The 18,525-nt window shown below is 54.7% G+C and overlaps 1 protein-coding gene across 1 annotated transcript in view; it reads left to right on the top strand.

Moving 5' to 3' along the window:
• The window catches only part of LOC107106884 (rab11 family-interacting protein 3-like), a 39,914-nt gene that overhangs the window by 6,371 nt on the left and 15,018 nt on the right, over positions 1–18,525 (top strand). The window contains 4 exon segments of the mRNA XM_015407098.1: positions 7,659–7,793; positions 11,937–11,972; positions 14,253–14,346; positions 16,832–16,935. Coding sequence (XP_015262584.1) covers positions 7,659–7,793; positions 11,937–11,972; positions 14,253–14,346; positions 16,832–16,935 — 369 coding nt within the window.

Here is an 18,525-nt window from a genome sequence, read left to right as displayed (position 1 = left end):
CTACCCGAAGGAGTCTTAAAGCAGCTTACAATCTCTTTTCCCTTTCCCTTCCCCCAACAGACACCCTGTGAGGGAGGTGGGGCTGAGAGAGCTCTCTCGAGGACTGCCCTTGAGAGAACAGCTCTGAGAAAGAACTTGTGACTGACCCAAGGTCACAGCAGCAGCTGCATGTGGAGGAGTGGGGAATCAAACGCGGTTCTCCCAGATTAGAGTCCGCGCTCCTAACCACGACACCAAACTGGCTCTCTAAGGAGATGCTGGTGAAATGCCCAGATCTTGCAGCATGTGAGGCAGACCTCAAAGACCTCTTTGGATGAGGGAAGCCATCCAAGAAGATAGCACAGGCAGCGTACAGACATCTGAAGGAAAGGAAGCCTAATGTGTGCCTTGGACTTTGGGTCTCTTGGCCTCCTCCTCTCCACTGTCCCATGTCCCCCCACAAGTCCTGGCCGCGGCCTGAGAGGGGCTGTGTTCTCCACGGGGAAGTGGCCGTCACGCTTGGGTACGGCGCACCTGCTGGTGGCAGTGGTCTGCTTTCGGCTCTTCCTTGACCTGACTCTTCTTTTCCTTGGACAGATCTCATCCCCGCGACCTCCCCTTGAGCACGGACATCAACAGTCATTCCATCGTCACCGTAATTAGCGGGGAGGAGCAGTTTGAGGATTACGGGGAAGGGAACGAGGCGGACCTCTTCTCGGACAGTTTGTGCAACGGAGAAAGCAGCTACGCCAGCTCGTCCTTCCTTTCTCCCAGGTAACAGCCAGTCTGCAGCGGCTCCTTTTCCTGTCTCGGGCCTTGAGCCTGGGTTGTACCTGTGTGGGGCTTGTGGCTTCTGCCGCCTTGCCAGCACAGTAACTGGAGGAAGGGACGGTGTTTCCATGTTCAGTGAAGGGTTTCAAGGAATTCTCAAAGCCTCCTCTCCTAGAGGAACTGGACTGGAGCGTCAAGTGGAGGGGAGCTGGTAGGTTCTCTGCCAGAGAGAGACAGCAGAAGTTCTGTGCAGAGACTCTGCCTAGGTGAGATTTCTTCCTGGTTCCCCCAAACTGAGCAGCGACCCCCCCAGATCACCCCCCAAAAAGTCTCAGGGCCGATTTCCCCAAGACCGGCCTAGAGCAGGACCCACGAGGAGTCACAGGATTGCTCCAGACTGCGACTTGCTGTGCTCTTGGCACGCAGACGCTTCCCAACACCCTCTCGGCAGCTTTCTGACGGCTGAACCGTGGTCTGGGTCGTGTGGCTGTGGCGTGCAAGCGGAAATGTGGCCCGGTTCTGCTGGAGCCAAATCCCTGCCCTGCCTCAGTTCGGTGTTGGGCATTAGCCTGGCTGCAGGATACAACGCAGGGCCTGAGCCCGTCTTTTCACGGAGGCCGTTGCAGCCTGGCGTCTTCTCCACCCCACCTCTCTCCTGCTCTCATCTCATGGGTCGAGAAAGAGGGACCTGGATAGCCCCCAGGCAAAGCCCGCTCCCGTCAGGTCTCGGAAGCTCAGCAGGGCCGACTTTGGCAAGTCCTTGGATGGGAGACCTCCTTGGAATACCAGAGGCGGGAGGCGGGGGCAGGCTTCGTTCAGCCGCTTCTCTGAATATCCTCCAGCCTCCCTGTACGGGTCAGTCACCAGAGGTAGACACAACTTCCAGGTGCAGACACACACACACACACAAATACAAAAGAAAAGAAAGAGGGAAAGGTTCTCTGGTGTTTCTGAAATGACCTTAAATGATCATGGTGGCAGTCTTGCAGCCCAGGCTTGACCCGCCAGGCCCTGGTGAAGCATCCCTGTCCTCTGCCAACAGAGGGCTCTGCAGGGTCTCCAGCTGGCTTGCTGGTCAGTCTGATCCCCCAGAACCACGGAGGTACGTGGCCCGCTCACTCCCCGCACCCCCTCTTTGTGCAGCCCGTGGAAGAGAACGGACGGATAAGGGGGGGTGGTCGAGGAAAGAGTCTCTGGCAGAGAAAAGGGGTCTCTAGGCCCATGCTGATCTCCCTGCCCCTGAGAGGGCTTTTGGCAAAGGCCACAACGTAGCCTGCAGTTCCAGCACCCCTCAGAAAGCAAAGCTCGCTCCCTGCCCTGTGGGGACGCTTCGCTGCCATGCCGCTTGGTTTGGGCCTCCACCGACTTGGGAAGGGTTCGGCTTGGAGTGGGGTTGCCCACTTCCCTTTGATTTCTTTTTAAGAAGGGAGATTTCAGGCAGGGATGCATCGGAGGCCTTTTGTGCCCGTGCGTGGCGCCAGGTGTCCCCGGCCTGTGGTTGTCCCCTGCTCCCGTGGAGTAGTGCACTGTCGACCCCCTTTCTGACGGAATTGCCCCATAAGGGCTGTTTGGCATGCAATGCTGCATCTACACAGGTGACATTTGTGAGCCTTGGGCACAGGTCTCTTGCTGCGGATGGGCATCGCCGCTGACAGGTTCCCATCTGTGAACTTGTCACAATGGTCACATGGGCTTTAAAAAAAATGGCGTGTGCAGGTTTTTGATGCACCCCTAACTGAAGGGCAGGGAAGCTGAGATGGCCTTCGAGTGCCGCTTGCTAGAAATACGGAGCTGGGATCTATGCTAGCTGTGTCCACTCCGCGTTTTGAGATTCTCCAAGCCCCTTTAGTAAAGCGCGTTGGGGAGATTATACATTGGCTGCCCTTAGGAAGGGAGCAGACATACAGTTCACCACAGAAACTGCTGGGATGTTGGTCCACACCAAGAATAAGGCACAGTGGAGGGGGAGGGTCTTGCCCACCGCCAGGGGACTCTCAGAGCATGTGATTAAATGCACGTGGCCCTGAAGTGACCAGAATCGATTGTATAAGAAAAGACGATCGTAGGGAAAAATTGGCATAGTCTTCATGTGCGGGCTACGACCTCCCTTGCAGACCTGTTTTAAGTGGTGGTGGTGGTAACGTGGTTATTATTTGGACGGGAGACCGCCATGGAAGACCAGCATTGCTACGCAGAGACAGGCCATGGCAAACCGCCTCTGCTCGCCTTGAAAACCCCGCCCGCCAGGGATCCCTATAGCCCAGCTCCAACTTGATTCTGCTTTCCACGCTCCCCCAAGGCGAGGGGCTCCACGAAACAGATGTGTTCTTACCGCTGCTGCTTTAGATGAGCGGTCGGCTCCCCTTGTGGGGGGTCTCCCCCTTGGGCAGACAAGAGCCCTTCCCCCTTACTTGTGGCCCTGCCAGGGAGAGGAACACTTTGCTGGCCTGGCCAGGAGGCGAGGAGCAGTAGAATTAGAGCCTCGCGCCCTAGAACAGATGTTGCAAAAGCTGTGGGAGCGGTTACAGTACGGGAAGCCGTGGTCCTCTTTAAGGGCTACCCTCCGTCTCGTGGGCCAGAACCGGCGGTCCCGTCCCATTGACCCATCGTGTGTTGTTTTTAGTATCGGGAATGTCTGGAGCATGAGCACCGTGTGTTCTGTACATGTGTCGGCTCCCGAAGGACAAATTCCGGGTCTTCTCCTCCGCTTCTGGCTCCAGCACTGGCCTTTTGGGAAGGGCTGGCAACAGCTGCCGCTGGCGTTGGACCCCATAAGTGGAAAGAGAACTGTTCTAAAAAAAAAGTTAAGCTCCAGAGGAAAAGGAAATCCTCTCCTGTCCTCCCCCCCCCTTCCCCAACTTTTACGGGAGCTTAGCTTGCAGTTTTTAGGCGGGCTTCGTGTGAAGCCCGGTAGTTAGTTGTAGAACTTCTGTTGGTGCCGTGCCAAACCAAAGATTCCAGCGTCCTGTCGCTTGAAACTGCCTCGTCACTCCCGTCTGTGGTTCTCAGTGGGCGCTCCACAAACAGTGCTGCGTTTGCCGCTTAACGGACTGTTTCCTTTCCAGGTATTTTTGAAGTTTTGGAGAGGAGAGAGGACAATGGAGAGCAAGGTGTAGAACAACCCTTGTGCATTCCCACACGTTTCGCAGGAAGCTTCGTCAGGGGGATCGTTTTCAGACGTTTTCCCGTTCCCACCTTTACTGTTCAAGGCGGGAACTGGAAAACTTCCGGAAAAGAGCCCCTGACAACACTTACTGCGAAACATGTTGGGGATCCACAAAAATTAAATAAAATTTCCTGTTCTGCACCTTGCTCTCCTTCATCCTCTCTGCTCACTGGTGCAGCCATCGTGTTTCCTGGTATTTGAAGTTTTAACCTTGTCTCTGTTGGCGCGCGCCTCTGTGTGCGTGTGTGTGCTGTGTATTAACCCTCCGGTCACCGTTGTCACTCGTTAACCTCTCTCCGATGCAACCTTGTGGCTTCCAGAAGTTTCTTCCACTAAAATGCCTGCGTAACGCCTGCGTACTTCCTTAAAGCAATTATTAGCCGCCATTCTTCCTTACGGAGTTCGAGGCAGATTACAGACATGGCTAAAACACAGAATGAAATGCATTGGAAACATGAAAACCCACATGTGAAATCACTGCTCGGGACTGCCGGCAAACGTAACCGACTGCAGTCCGAAACAAAACCGCCTTCAGCTGCTTCCTAAATACTGGAAGACGGGGCCAGGCACACCTTCCTCAGGAGGGTCTCACTGCCAGGACCAGCGTGCCCGAGAAAGGGCTTCTGAAGTGAGGAAGCAGAGCTGGACTCTTCTGTGTTACTCAACAGGGCCTTTGCTCCACAAAGAGAATCATGTCCTGAGTCCTGGCATGGCATACTAGTGAGAATGATGGGCTAGGGCTTGGGAGAGCTGGGCTCCGTTCCTTACACTGCCATGAGCGTTGCTGGGTGACTCTGGGCCAGTCGCTGTGTCACAGCCTTGCCTACCTTGCAAGGGTGGTAGTTGAAGCCAAAATCGAAGATGGGAGAAGAAGAAGAAGAAGAGATTGGGTTTATATCCCGCCCTTCACTACCCGAAGGAGTCCCAGAGCGGCTGACAAACTCCTTTCCCTCCCCCTCCCCACAACAGACACCCCCTGGGAGGTAGGCGGGGCTGAGAGAGCTCTTGACAGAAACTGCTGCCTTTCAAGGACAGCTCTTATCAGAACTACGGCTTGCCCAAGGCCATCCAGTCAGGTGCAAGCGGAGGAGTGGGGAATCAAACCCGGCTCTCCCAGATTAGAGTCCGCACACTCAACCACTACACCAAACTGGCTCTCAAAGGAGTCTCAGAGCGGCTTACAAACTCCTTTCCCTTCCCCTCCCCACAACAGACACCCTGTGAGGTGGGTGGGGCTGAGAGAGCTCTTGACAGAAACTGCTCTCTTTCAAGGACAGCTCTTATCAGAACTGTGGCTTGCCCAAGGTCATCCAGGCAGGTGCAAGTGGAGGAGGAGTGGGGAATCAAACCTGGTGCTCCCAGATTAGAGTCCGCCTGCACTTATCCACTACACCAGACTGGCTCTTCGAGTTCCTTGGAGAGGAAGGGGTGGGATTAGAGCAAGATGCGATAGATGGGCGGTCAGGCCCGGGGCTGTTCTCTTGCCCGGCTTCCACTTTCCAGTGATTCTGGGAGGGTTTCCAGCACAGCCTGCTTGACTGACTTCTGGCTTTGTTTTCTCCCTTCAAAACGGTCGCTTGCGCCTCTGTTGCCTCTGTTGTTGTTGAAGCAACGGCAGGTGGTAAAGGAAGAATGAAGGTCAGAGCTTTGCAGGGCCCAGTTTGGGAGCTGGCGGAAGATCCTGCCCCACCTGAAGCAGTGATTCACACAAAGTCTGGCTCCTTAGAGAGAAAAATCACGACCCGACTGCGCCCATCTTAAAGAACGAGCGCGTGTGCTCAGAAGGGGAAGGTTTCTGGCTGGGGCTGCCCGAAAGTGGTGGGGTCCACGACTCCACCCGCCTCACCGGTCCGTCTCTGCCCCCTTGGGATTTTCCCACTGCACCCTGCCAGAGGAAGGATTTCCCAAGAGCGGCGTCTGCCCCTGAGTCATCCAAGGAAAACAGAACTTACTGTAGCTTCTGTGGCCTGTAGAAATGGCAGGCGGCTCAAAAAGGGAGTCGCTTAATGAAGCGGCGCCTTCAAGGAAAGGGAGCATTGCGTACACGTCTCTGGAGTTGGAAACCCAGACCTTTTCTTCTTCATCCTGCAAACGGCTGAGGTTAACAACAGATTGAAATTGAAATAGGTTAGTTTTTCAAAACAGTTGCATTCTCTTTTCCGGTATAAATAACCCCAAAGGCCAGATCGTATTAAAGTCCCCAAGCTTAACCCTAAAGTCCAACATGCATCAAATCCTTAGTAATAGGACAACCCGGAAATCGGTGTGGTTGAGGGATGCTCCCCTAAACCCATCGCATCCAGTCTCTCAGCTATTCTTACAGCCCATCTTTGTTTTAGCTGTTGGTTAAAAGAAGCTTCTAACCAGGCTCCCAAGAAGCATGCAAATGCCGAAATACTAGCTCTTCTTCCCACTTCCCCTTGCATTCCATGAAACTTTCTTACTTCCTTCATATCTGGGCTGGTGGGGTGCCACTGAAGAAAAAGAAGAAGAAGAAGAAGAGATTGGATTTCTACCCCATGGCCCTTCACTACCCAAGGGAATCTCAGAGCGGCTGACAAACTCCTTTCCCCTCCCCTCCCCACAACAGACACCGTGTGAGGTCGGTGGGGCTGAGAGGGCTCTTGACAGAAACACCTCTCTTTCAAGAAGAAGAAGAAGAAGAAGAAGAGATTGGATCTGTACCCCGCCCTTCACTACCCAAAGGTGTCTCAGAGCGGCTTACAAACGCCTTCCCCTTCCCCTCCCCACAACAGACAGGCACTCTGTGAGGTGGGTGGGGCTGAGAGAGCTCTTTCGAGAACTGCCCTTGAGACAACTTGTGACTGACCCAAGGTCGCACCAGCATACCTAGCAAGGGATACTCCAAAATGCAGCTCATTCTGTCACTTTGATCTGGAAGAAGAAGAAGAGACTGGATTTATCCCCCATGGCCCTTCACTACCCGAAGGAGTCCCAGAGCGGCTGACAAACTCCTTTCCCTTCCCCTCCCCACGACAGGCACCCTGTAAGGTGGGTGGGGCTCAGAGAGCCCTCTTGAGAACTGCTCCTGAGAGAACAGCTCTGAGGGAACTTGTGACTGACCCAGGGTCACCCCAGCAGCCGCATGTGGAGGAGTGGGGCAAACCCGGTTCTCCCAGATTAGAGTCTGTACTCTTAACCACTATATCAAACTGGCTCCCAAAATTGGGAGTTAGTCTTCCTGGGGCAGAATTGACACCCGTCTGGGGGTTGTGTGCATATCCCGGAGCCCAGCCCTTTCTGAGCACGAACTTGATACCTGTGCAGAAAATGCCTAAACATGGACTCTGCCGATAAGGACGTAGATCTGTGGATCGGGAAACGTCGCTTCCCCCACCCCAATTTGTTTCTCTGAAGCCCCACCTGAAACGGAGATCGCCTCACCTGGCGAGGGAGACCAGCTCTGGGTCCCTAGATGGACGCGTCGTGAGTTGTCCCTTGGCCTTACTGGGACTCAGTGGTGCCGGCAGTCCACGGGTGGCTTGCGTCTTAAGTGTGTCTGGTGCCTCCTGGCATGGTCCTGACCTGGACCCCTGGCCTTTTATTTCCAAAAAACCCTTGCCTGGGGCAAAACCAACCCCAGTAAAAACTGGCTCGTTTGAGAGTCTGGAGAGACATCGCTTCTGGAAGCCACACGTGGGCCGGAGTTGCCACCCTGTGTGTGTGTGCGTCCGTGTGTGTCCCGTGAGCACTAAACGAATGCCACTTCTGCCCTCTCCAGCGCCCACCCGCTCACCACCCAACTGCACAGCATCCTCACTGACGAGGCGTTTGAGTTTTACTGTAGCCAGTGCCACAAACAGATCAATCGCCTTGAGGATCTTTCAGCTCGCCTAAATGATCTTGAAATGAATAGGTAACTGGGTCCGTGCATGGCCGTTTCCCTCTTTATTTACAAAAGAATAATAGTAAAAACCGAAGTGCATGACGGGTGCGTTCAAAGGGAGGAAGGACTCTCACCATTTTGCCAGGCGGGCTGGTGTGATTTATTGGTCTAAAATGGAAACGGGTCTGGCCTGCGTATAAAAGGAAGGCATTTGTGTCTAGAGGCAAAGGACTGAGCTGTGGCTCAAGGCTCACTTCTGTTGTGAAAAATCACTAGGCGGCCCTAAACGAGTCGCTCTGATGCTCTGTCGGTGCGCTCAGTGATTTCTGGCTGAAGCCCTTTGAGAAGCTGGTGAATTCGGCTGTTCTCGCAAGAGTGGCTTTAAATCCGACTGTCTCCGGTGGGAGTCTTTTCTCCTGTCCTTCCTCGCTTGCTGTCTGACAAACCCTCTCTCTGCATGATCTGTGTGTCTGTCCCTCGCTTTCCCCTCTGCTGGGTGATCCGTGTCAGGTTCATGGGATGGGGCTGAGGAAGGAGTCGGGGAGTGTCGGGTGGCAGCAGGAGGCAATCTTGGGGTGGGGAGGTCCGGAAGCCGAGTCTTGAGGCGGGGGAAGTGGCTCATAGTGTCTTTAATAACAACACTTACCGACTGTCCTTTCAACAAGAGAATGTTGACAACATTGACAACAACTTAAAAACCTCAAAGAACCAACTAACAAAACAAATAAGTGCGCCAGTAAGAATCCCAGTTGCCCGACAGGATTGAGAAAAGCCTTCCGTCTGTTTGCAAGAGGAGACCCGAGAATATGGATTTTTTTCAGGGAAGTCTATTATCCTACTCTGGGGCTGTCACTGAGAAGGCCCCGCTCCTGGTAGCTCTCACTTCCCTGAAGGACAGGCCCAAGAGCTGAGATTCTCTAGGAGGATTAAAGACTTAGGGAAGGAGGGGGGTCTGTCGCGGGCAGCGGCTAGAAAGGTGCTCCGATGGCTGCCACCACTCTGGCCTGGGTGGTCTCCTCGGAAGGGCCCGGAGCGCCCACCCGACCCCTTTGTACACTCCCTTTCCAGGAGGTTTCCCCTTATAAGTGACCGAATGAGGCGTGAGGAGGACCCAGGCAGAGTAACAAGCCATTTCTATTGAAGAGATTTAACGACAACCGTGATTCAGTCATGTGTAGGGGAAATGAGCACAGTAAAGGTAGGTCAGCCGGCAAGATAAGAAAGTCCACTTTGGGCAAGACCTTTTCTCCCTTCTTCCCAGGCACCACCCTGTGTTCCTCTGCTGGTGTGAGTTTCCCCTCCAAAATCCCCTGTTAGTTTAGTTTATTATTATTACGGTCTTAAGACCAACATACAGAGTAAAGCAAACAGAGTATGGTACACAGTGTATGGATATTACACTATGCAAGGATTATTACTGTGATAAGTGCACTACACTAAATAATAACAGTACTGCAGAAATCAGAAAATTGGTTTTTAACGAAGCAAATATTGTTAATGACGTGCTCCGGAATGTCCTGTGTCGTTTCGACGTTCCTTCTTCCGAACAAGATTCTATAGATAATTTCCAGTGTTTTGTCTCACGTATGGGCTTGTGCCCCCGTGTAAGCCGCCCTGAGCCCATTCGCGGGGAGGTCAGGGTAAAAATGTTAATAATAAATACATAAATAAATAAATAAAATAAAAATATAAGAGTAGAAATGAAGCGTGATGGTCACATATTTTTTCTTCATAGGTCAATAACAAAGCACAAAGCACAAAGCACAAAATGAATTTTCTACTAGTAATTGTGTTTTGTTATTGACCTATGAAGAAAAAATGTGTGAGCATCAGGCTTCATTTCTACTCTTGTAGATGAGACAAAACACTGGAAATTATCTATAGAATCTTGTTCAGAAGAAGGAACGTCGAAACGACACAGGACATTCCGGAGCACGTCGTTAACATCGATTGCTTCGTTAAAAACCACTTCTGCTTATTTGAAACTGACTGCATTTTTGTATTCCAACCTTGTAAAAAAAGCATATCACTTTAACTTATTTAAACAGCACATATTTTCTGATTTTTGCAGTACTGTTCAGTGTTCCCTCTAAGCTGAGTTAGTGTGAGCTAGCTCACAGTTTTTTAGCCTCCAGCTCATACATTTTTGACTTAGCTCAGGGAGGAGGGGCTCCAGAGCAAACTAATTTATGCAGTATAGCCAAATGGCTCGCTCACAACTTTAATGCCAGTGGCTCACAAAGTAGAATTTTTGCTCACAAGACTTCGCAGCTTAGAAGGGAGCCTTGGTACTGTTATTATTTAGTTTAGCGCACTTATCACAACATACAGAGTAAGCGTAACATCTGCGGGAGGCCCCTGTTAGCCGATCACAGGGCCCGGAGGGTGACCTGGGAAAGGCAGGCCCTGCCGTCACTCTAATCCAGGCTTCCCTGGAGCCACTAGGCCTCCCCAGGGCCTGTAGGCCGCACCGCTATAGGCCCAGGATCATGAGAGGGGCCGTACAGGAGCAGCTGTGGGTCCCAGGCTTGCCCGGCTGACTGGCTGGCTCGGCAGACAGCAAAACGGTTGCTTGTTCCTCACCATCACACCCAAAGGGAGCATCGAAAGAGCAGATGAACTGCCCTGAAGGGGGAAGAGGATAAAGCTAAGGGGTAGTGAAGCAATCAGGAAGCATTGCGGTCTAGTGGTTAGAGTGCGGGGACGGGATCTGGGAGACCCAGGTTCGAATCCCTGCTCCGCCCTGAAGATTGCTGAGTGGCTTTGGGCATGTTGTGAGGATAGGAGAACGATGGGACCCCATTGGGGAGAAACGTGGGGTACAGACAAAGGAGACTGATTGTTGCCTTTGGGTTTCCCTCAAGGCCTTCTTTCAGCCCTCCTGCTCTTGGAATCGGGATGGGGGTTCCGGCAGGCCCACCTCTTCCCCATTCCCGTCACCCTCTTCCAGCTCCTCCCTTTCAAGTAGCGGCTTCCGCTGCTTGACGCTGCAATGGCAGGTCGGCAGATCTCCCCGAGCCCCACGTGGATGCAGCTGTTCTCCGGCGGAGGACCAGCTGAGCCCCAATGGCCGAGGAGGTGCCTCACTCTCCCGCGGGGGATGCCCTCGATGGATGAGCGGGCCAACGTGCCTCCTGCATGCCGGGCACCTCGTCAGAGGAGCAGCTGCTGCCTCTGTCACTGGCCGGAGGGATGCTGGATGGCCGCGGTGCTGCTGGGAATGCGTGTCGGAGAGGCAGGCGGGTGCTGCCCTTGGCTGGCCACCAGTGAGGGGAGGGCTCAGGCGGCGCTGCTTGCCTGGGATGAAATGGCCGCCCTCAGAAGAAACCCACACTTAGAATCATAGAATGTGAGAGTTGGAAGGGACCTTGGAGGTCATCTAGTCCAGCCCCCTGCACTCTGCAGGAGCATAGCTTGAAAGATAGCCCTACATATCTACAACATACCCGAAAGATGGTCGTCCAGCCTCCTCCAGCGAAGGGACTCCCTTGTAGTTTCCACCCATTAGCATCCAGGAGACCCGGGTTTGAATCCCCACTTGTTCCATGGAAGCTTGGTGGATGACCTCGGGCCAGTCACTCAGTCGTGATTCTTCTGAGGATAAGAGGGAGGAGCGTAGAGTGACGGGAGCCGCTTTGGGGGAGAAAGGCGGGGTACAAATGAAATAAATAAGATCGATTTCTGTGGCACGTTCGAGTCATGTCCCGCTGGCCCTTAGCTGGACCGCACACTATTGCTCTCGTCACAAGGCGCAAGCTGCCTAGTGGGTATGAATCCGGTGGGGGCTCCCTTCTGGCGGTAAGCGGGCCACTGTCCCGGCAGGCTCGGTTCTAATGTTTAGCTTGAGGCTCTGTTATCAGGGCTGGAGCTGGCCCGTGGAGAGAGGAGCACCCTTGGGGCGGGGGCGGGTGACTTCCGAGGGCATGGCTGGCGACCCCAGTGGGGCCGATGTGCAACTGTCTTCCAGCGGGGTGCAAAACACTGACTCTGGGTCTGGACTGGGGAGGAGGCACTGTGGGTGCATGCCCCCCCCCGGGGTGTGCTGCGTTTTGTGCTGTGCTGTGACTTGTAAAGGATGTGCCCCCGCTGCTCTGTCTCTGCCGGCTTCCTGTTTCCCTGTGGCTCTCTGGTGTCAGTTTTCCTGACTTCGTTTTCCTGTTGTTCATTCCACAGTCCCAATAAGAGACTCTCGAGCAAGAAGGTAGCAAGGTACGCTGATGCGGCTTCATTCCCCGCACTTCCTTTCCTTTGGTTCTCCACAGTCTGTCTTCCCGGCACTGGTGCCCTTCTCCACCTCGCGGGCAGGGCTCGAGGATGGCACCTCCAGAAGCCGGGCACTGAAATCCTCTCTCTTGACGGTTATCCCCCCCGTGGGTGGCTTCCTTTGGCACCTTTTGCTCTGGTCCCAGCGGGGATGGGGAGGAGTCTCTCGCCAAGACCCTCTGGGTTCCGTTTCGTTGTGGTCCGACTCAGAGCCCGCCTTGCATTCGGAGGTTTGGACCAGCTAGTGACGCCGTGTGAAGCACCGATCCGTAATAGGCCTTCCAGACTGGCTGTTCTTGTGTGTTCGGTTACAATCTCAGAGATTCCCCAGGGACTCCCTCCTTATGTGCAGCGATCACCATACCTGTCTGGCATTCAGACTGCAGGCTCACATAGAGAGAGAGAGCGGCCGTCTTGGCTGGATCCCCCGTTCCGCTGCAGACTCTCCCAGATGGCCACTGTGGCGTTGGGGCTTCTGCATCCCCCTGCACAGAAGGGTGCGGAACCGGGGTGTGTGGCAAAGAAGGTCGGGTCGCTGGCCCTTGCATGCAGCCATGGTTTCCCTGGGGAACGGGTCCAATTGCACTTCCCTGGTCAGACCCCTGCTGACTCGTTCTCCCGTGAGACCCCCCCTGCCTCTGGCGGAGTCTTAGACCTTAAACCGATGCCCTGGCGGCCTGTGATAGGATGTAGGTAGGGTTGGCAGCACTGAGTGGGAGGTTTTGGGGGCGTGGCCTTCCAAGGGCGGGGTCCAGGGAGGGGCTTGAGTGGGGTATAATGCCCAAGAGTCCAGCTTCCAAAAACGGCCTCTTGCTCCCAGCGAACTGATCGCCTTTGCCTGGAGACCAGTGGTTATCTCCAGGTGCTAACTGGGGGTTGGCAACCCTGGGGCTCTGTCCAACCCGGCGAGGCCTCTGGGTGGACCATTCCCTCCCATGGGGCTGGGGCTGGGCTTTGGAATCCTCTCGCCGATACGGTAGGGCCAGTGCCCAGGTGCTAACTGGAGGTTGGCAACCCTGGGGCTCTGTGCAACCCGGCGAGGCCTCTGGATGAACCATTCCCTCCCATGGGGCGGGGCTTTGGAATCCTCTCGCCCATAGGGTAGGGCCAGAGGGAGCACTGGGCTAAGAGGGAGCATTGGGTGAGGCCCCACGGCCCTTTGGGACGGTTCCTCGCCACCCTTTGGCGCTTAATCACTGCGGAGGAGTGGCAGCAGGCGGCATCGGCCGGTGTTCCTAGCTTGCCCGCCTCTCCTTTCTCCAGGGGTGAGGTCGGTCACTCTGCGTGGCCGCTGGCCCGCTGAGGGAGTGGGCGGCTTCAGCGGTGGTGGAGAAGGGCTTCCTGCCCAAGGGTCCCTTCCCCAAGCCTGATGCCGGGCCCCCGTCTTCAGTGCACTCAGCAGGATTCTTGAGCCAGCTGCTGGTCCCACTGCTGGGGACTCCCACCGTCGGCCCTCCACGTGCCCTTCCCTCAAGGGGCCAGCAACGCCAGGCCCTCTGTCATGTTTAGTTTCCTCTCTGCCCTGCCGCTGCTGACATTTGTTAATACAGAAGAGTGTCTCCCTCTCCCCTTTTAATGGCTTCAATCCCGCTCGCGTCCTTTGGCGGAACACCGAACACCTCTCCCTCTGATAAGGCATATCGCCGTTGAACAGCTGATAAAAACGTCCGGCCTGAACGCCCCTTGGACCACAACAGACACATGAGGCCGCAAGCGTTGCAATCGCGAGCGTGGAGCCGACGGCTTCCTGGGAGTAGGGAGGGCGGGGCTCGCTTCATGAGCGCCATTCTCTGCCTCTGGCCATTTATTGCCCTGAAACACCTGAAAGACACTTTGTCTTTCTGCCACAAAGATTAAAAAAAAAAATTAAGCAAGAGAAAGTACATCTTATCGTTCCCCGTTCCAAAGAGCAAAGGGAAATGACTGGTGCGGTGGCTCTCCAGGCAGGGCTTGGAGTGTCTGCCCCGCTGAGAGGTCTGCATCGAGGCTCCGACTCTTGGGGGTGTTTTTTTGCTTTGGGGTCAAGCCGAGCTTTTGAGTTGTGCCTTCCCCTTCTGCGTGACGGTGGAATCCCTGGCAGGAAGGGAGATGAGCCATTCTGGGGGACCTGACCCTGCATAGCCAGCCTTTTTTGCATCCCCCCTTTTTTGGCCCCCCCCCCCCCCCGGCGATGATCTCTCTAATGGTGTTCTTGCTTTGGGTCGGCGCGGTGTGTGTCTTTTGTAGGCACCTGCACCAGACGGGCACCCTCACTGTGAACGTGATGGAGGAGTCGTTCCAAAGCAGCATGGAGTGCCTGGAGGAAGATATCGCCGACAAGGTGCGTCGTGGGCCTCTCAGCCAGGGTGGGGTGCAGAGAGAGGCCAGAGCTCCCTGCCCCACCAGAGACTGATGGGAGGGAGGGTGGGCGGAGGCCGGAGTAGGCATGTGTCGCCAGGGAGGCTCCGTGGCAGAGCGTCTGCTTGGCATGCAGAGGGCCCCAGGTTCGGTCTCCAGCAGCATCTCCAGTTAGATTATTTATCTGCTTACTTGTCTTTGCTGTTTTCGCAAACCAGAGTCATAAACAGCAAACCCTCATCCCACAATAAGCCTCGTTCCACAGGGAAGAATTTAAAGGTTGCGACTGCGAAAGCTGTTGCGTGATTAGACAACCGGTGCTAGGAATGTTGCCACGCACAGGGTCGTTTTCTTGTCTTCGTCTCTAAGTAGCCAGGATGATTTTGCTTCTGGAGAGATGAAGTCCTGATTCCATAAAGGGTGGGGGGGGATCAGTTCATCTCTTAGAGCTGAAAACTTGGGACAGTCAAGCAAGATGTGACCCACAGAGTCAATTTTACTGCTGCCGCGATTACAGAGTCAATCTGAGTATGAAAGCCCATTAAAGTGGTGGCGGCTACAAGCATGGACGGCTTCAAAAGGGAATCAGATAAGCATATGGAGCAGAGGCCCATCAGTGGTTATTAGCCACAAGGTATAGATAGGGGCTCTGGGGCAAGTGATGCTCTGTCTTCTTGGTGCTTGGGGGGGTCAACAGTGGGAGGGCTTCTGGTGTCCTGGCCCCACTGCTGGACCTCCTGGTGGCACCTGGTGTTTTTGGCCACTGTGTGACACAGAGTGTTGGACTGGAGGGGCCATTGGCCTGAAGAAGAAGAGATTGGATTCATACCCCGCCCTTCACTACCCAAAGGTGTCTCAGAGCGGCTGACAAACTCCTTTCCCTTCCCAGTCTGGTGTAGTGGTTAAGTGTGCAGACTCTAATCTGGGAGGACCGGGTTTGATTCCCCACTCCTCCTCCACTTGCACCTGCTGATGTGACCTTGGGTCAGTCCAAGCTCTGGCACAGCTGTCCTTGAAAAAGAGCCGTTTCTGTCAAGAGCTCTCTCAGCCCCACCAACGTCACAGGGTGTCTGTTGTGGGGAGGGAAGGGAAAGGAGTTTGTAAGCCACTCAGAGACACCTTTGGGTAGTGAAGGGCCATGGGGTATAAATCCAATCTCTTCTTCTTCTTCCCCTTCCCACCACAGACACCCTGGGAGGTAGGTGGGGCTGAGAGAGCTCTGACAGAAACGGCTCTTTTTTCAAGGACAGCTCTTGTCAGAACTACGGCTTGCCCAAGGTTACCCAGCCGGGTGCGAGTGGAGGAGGAGTGGGGAATCAAACTCGGCTCTCCCAGATTAGAGTCTGCACACTTAACCCCTGCACCAAACTGGCTCTCCAAACATTTAAAGCCCAAGCACTGGCTTAAAAGGATTCCAATGAATAGAGACTCACACCGATTCCCCACAAGCTGCTGTGCCACCCTCGCTCTACTTTCCCCCACTTGCATTGGTCAATTTCACACTATTCGCTGTGCAGCCACATTTTGACCCGCGGCTCCCCGATTTCCCCTGCGTCTTCTCGATCTCAAAAAACAAGGATCAAGAAGATGCGGGGGGAGCTGTGGGTCAGAATGCGTCTGCGCAGCAAATAGAAGAAGAAGGAGAAGAGATTGGATTCATACCCCGCCCTTCACTACCCAAAGGTGTCTCAGAGCGGCTCACGATCTCCTCCCCCTCCCCCTCCCCACAACAGACACCCTGTGAGGCAGGTGGGGCTGAGAGAGCTCTGACGGAAACGGCTCTTTTTCAAGGACAGCTCTTATCAGAACTATGGCTTGCCCAAGGTCATCCAGCAGCTGCAAGTGGAGGAGGAGTGGGGAATCAAACCCGGTGCTCCCAGATTAGAGCCTGCACTCCTAACCACGACACCAAACTGGCTCTCTACACCAGACACAATTTCTTGTGTGAAATTGACCAGTGCCAGTGGGGGAGACAGAAGAGCGAGGGCGGCACAGGTGCTTGTGGGGAATCGGTCTCGTTGTTAAGTGTTTAGGAGAGCTGGAGGCCCCGGGCTGGATAGCCCAGCCTCCGAAGCTCAGCAGAGCCTGCCCCGGCGAGTACTTGGGTGGGAGTCTGGCAGAGAAGTCCAGGGATCCCGCACACACAGAGGGCAGGCAGTGGCCAGCCACCTCTGTTCGCCTCCTGCTTTGAAAGCCCTCCGGGGCCAATCATAAGCTGGCTTGCAGCTTTTCACCATCCGGGCTGGAGCTCAGGGGCCCTCGACTGGAGAGTGAGGGAGGGGCAGGAGAGAATACCCCGCGAAAGGCCACGGAGTTCGGAGGGAATGAGGGGTCGCAGTTGTTGGGTAGAGCTCCTTGTGTTTTGGTTCCGTTCCCAAAGCGTGCGAGTTAATACTTAATTCTGGCCGCGGAGTGGAAGCTTGGGAGGGAAGGCCCCGTGGTGCTTAAATCGCTCTCCCTTTTTTAAGGTGATCTTCCTAGAGAAAAGGGTGACGGAGCTGGAAAAAGACACAGTCGCGAATGGAGAGCAACACAGTCGACTGAAGCAGGAAAACCTCCAGCTGGTTCACAGGTAAAGGGCAGCGTTTGTGTGCGCGTGTGCGTGTGTGTGTAGGAGCTCATCTGTGCTCCCAAAAAGCGCGCAGTGCCATTCTAGCAGGCAGGCTGAGCGGTTGAGTGGCGAGGTTTCTTCGGGGAGGGAATCGTCTTCCTGTGCCGGACTTGCTTAGTTACCAAAGGGTGTGTGTGTGTGTGTGCTTTGGAGCCCAGGCTTTTAAGAAGCAGAGAGGGGAGCGACCCGAGAGGTCTCTCCCTACATTGCTCTGTTCCTGTAACTGTTTGCGTTTCCTGCCAGAAAGCAGGGGAGTTGCTCCGTCCCTTCCCGGGTACTTCGGTATACCATGGAGATCGATGGCTTCCTTTGTCTAGAACAGGGGTGGCCGGACTCGCTTAACGTAAGAACCACACAGAATGAACGTCAGATGTCTGAGAGCCACAAGACGGGAGCGCACACATTTTAAATGAAAAGTGTGCAACTTGTGCATGTTAAATTAAAGAGACAAATGCCTTCTCCAAGCCAAGCCCGTCTGCCGATGTGGCGGGGCTTGGAGAACGCGTTTAACTTTAGGTGTGGAGGAGGGGAGAGAGAGAGAAAGGTGGAAAGAAAGAAAGTGGAAAGAAAGCAAATGGGGGGGGGGCAGGTGGAAATAAAGCAACTTTAACTTTAAACGTGTCTTCCAAATCCCCTCATGCCGGCTGGCTTGACTTGGAGAAGGGATTTAAAGAGACAAACGTCTTCTCCAAGCCGGCTGGGAGGGGGCCTTTGAGAACACATTTAAAGTTAAAGTTGCTTTCTTTCTCTGCTCCCCCCCCCACCTCACGCCTACCTACCCCGGGAGGGGAACACTGGCTGGGGAAGGGAAGGCCGACCGGGGGGGGGCATGCCTCCCCTTTGCTTCCCCGGCCGCCCTGCCGGGAGCCGCACAATACGTGGGAAAGGGCGGGGTTGGGCTCCGGAGCCACAGTTGGGCCACCCCTGGTCTAGAAGGTAGGCCTGGGAACTCTGGAGTATCCTCCTCCAAGATGAATAACATGCCACTGAGTGGCAACCAACTCACGGTGGCCTCATCTGCAAAGCTTTCAAGGCAAGTGACATTCAGAGAGGGGATTTGCCAGCCTCTTGGGCTTCCTCGGTGGTCTTCTTTCCTGGGGGGACGTGCTGGAACGGAGTCCCGGAACCTCTTCAACAACATTCTTTTTGAAATGTTTAAATGCCTGTGTGTTTTCAGTGTGCAGATTGAGAACTTCATTCCCCTCTGGAGAGTTCCGGCCCCTCTTTCCCCCCCCCAAAAAAGGGGGGGGGAAGCCCTGCTCCCATCCAAGTACTGACCAGGCTGACCCTGCTTAGCTTCCTGTCCCCCTTGAGAGCCAGTCTGGTCTCCTGGGTTAAGGGCAGGCGGACTCTGGTCTGGGAGAACCGGGTTTGATTCCCCCACTCCTCCTCCACTTGTGCCTGGCTGGTGTGACCTTGGGCAAGCCGTAGTTCTGATAAGAGCTGTCCTTGAAAAAGAGCAGTTTCTGTCCAGAGCTCTCTCAGCCCCACCGACCTCACTGGGTGTCTGTCTGTTGTGGGGAGGGGAAGGGGAAGGAGTTTGTCAGCCGC

The sequence above is a fragment of the Gekko japonicus genome, unplaced genomic scaffold (genome assembly GCF_001447785.1).
Source record: "Gekko japonicus isolate JY-2015 unplaced genomic scaffold, Gekko_japonicus_V1.1 scaffold2827, whole genome shotgun sequence".
NCBI lineage: Eukaryota > Metazoa > Chordata > Lepidosauria > Squamata > Gekkonidae > Gekko > Gekko japonicus.
Note: the sequence above shows the minus strand (reverse complement) of the source record. Positions and strands in the feature narration are given on the sequence as shown.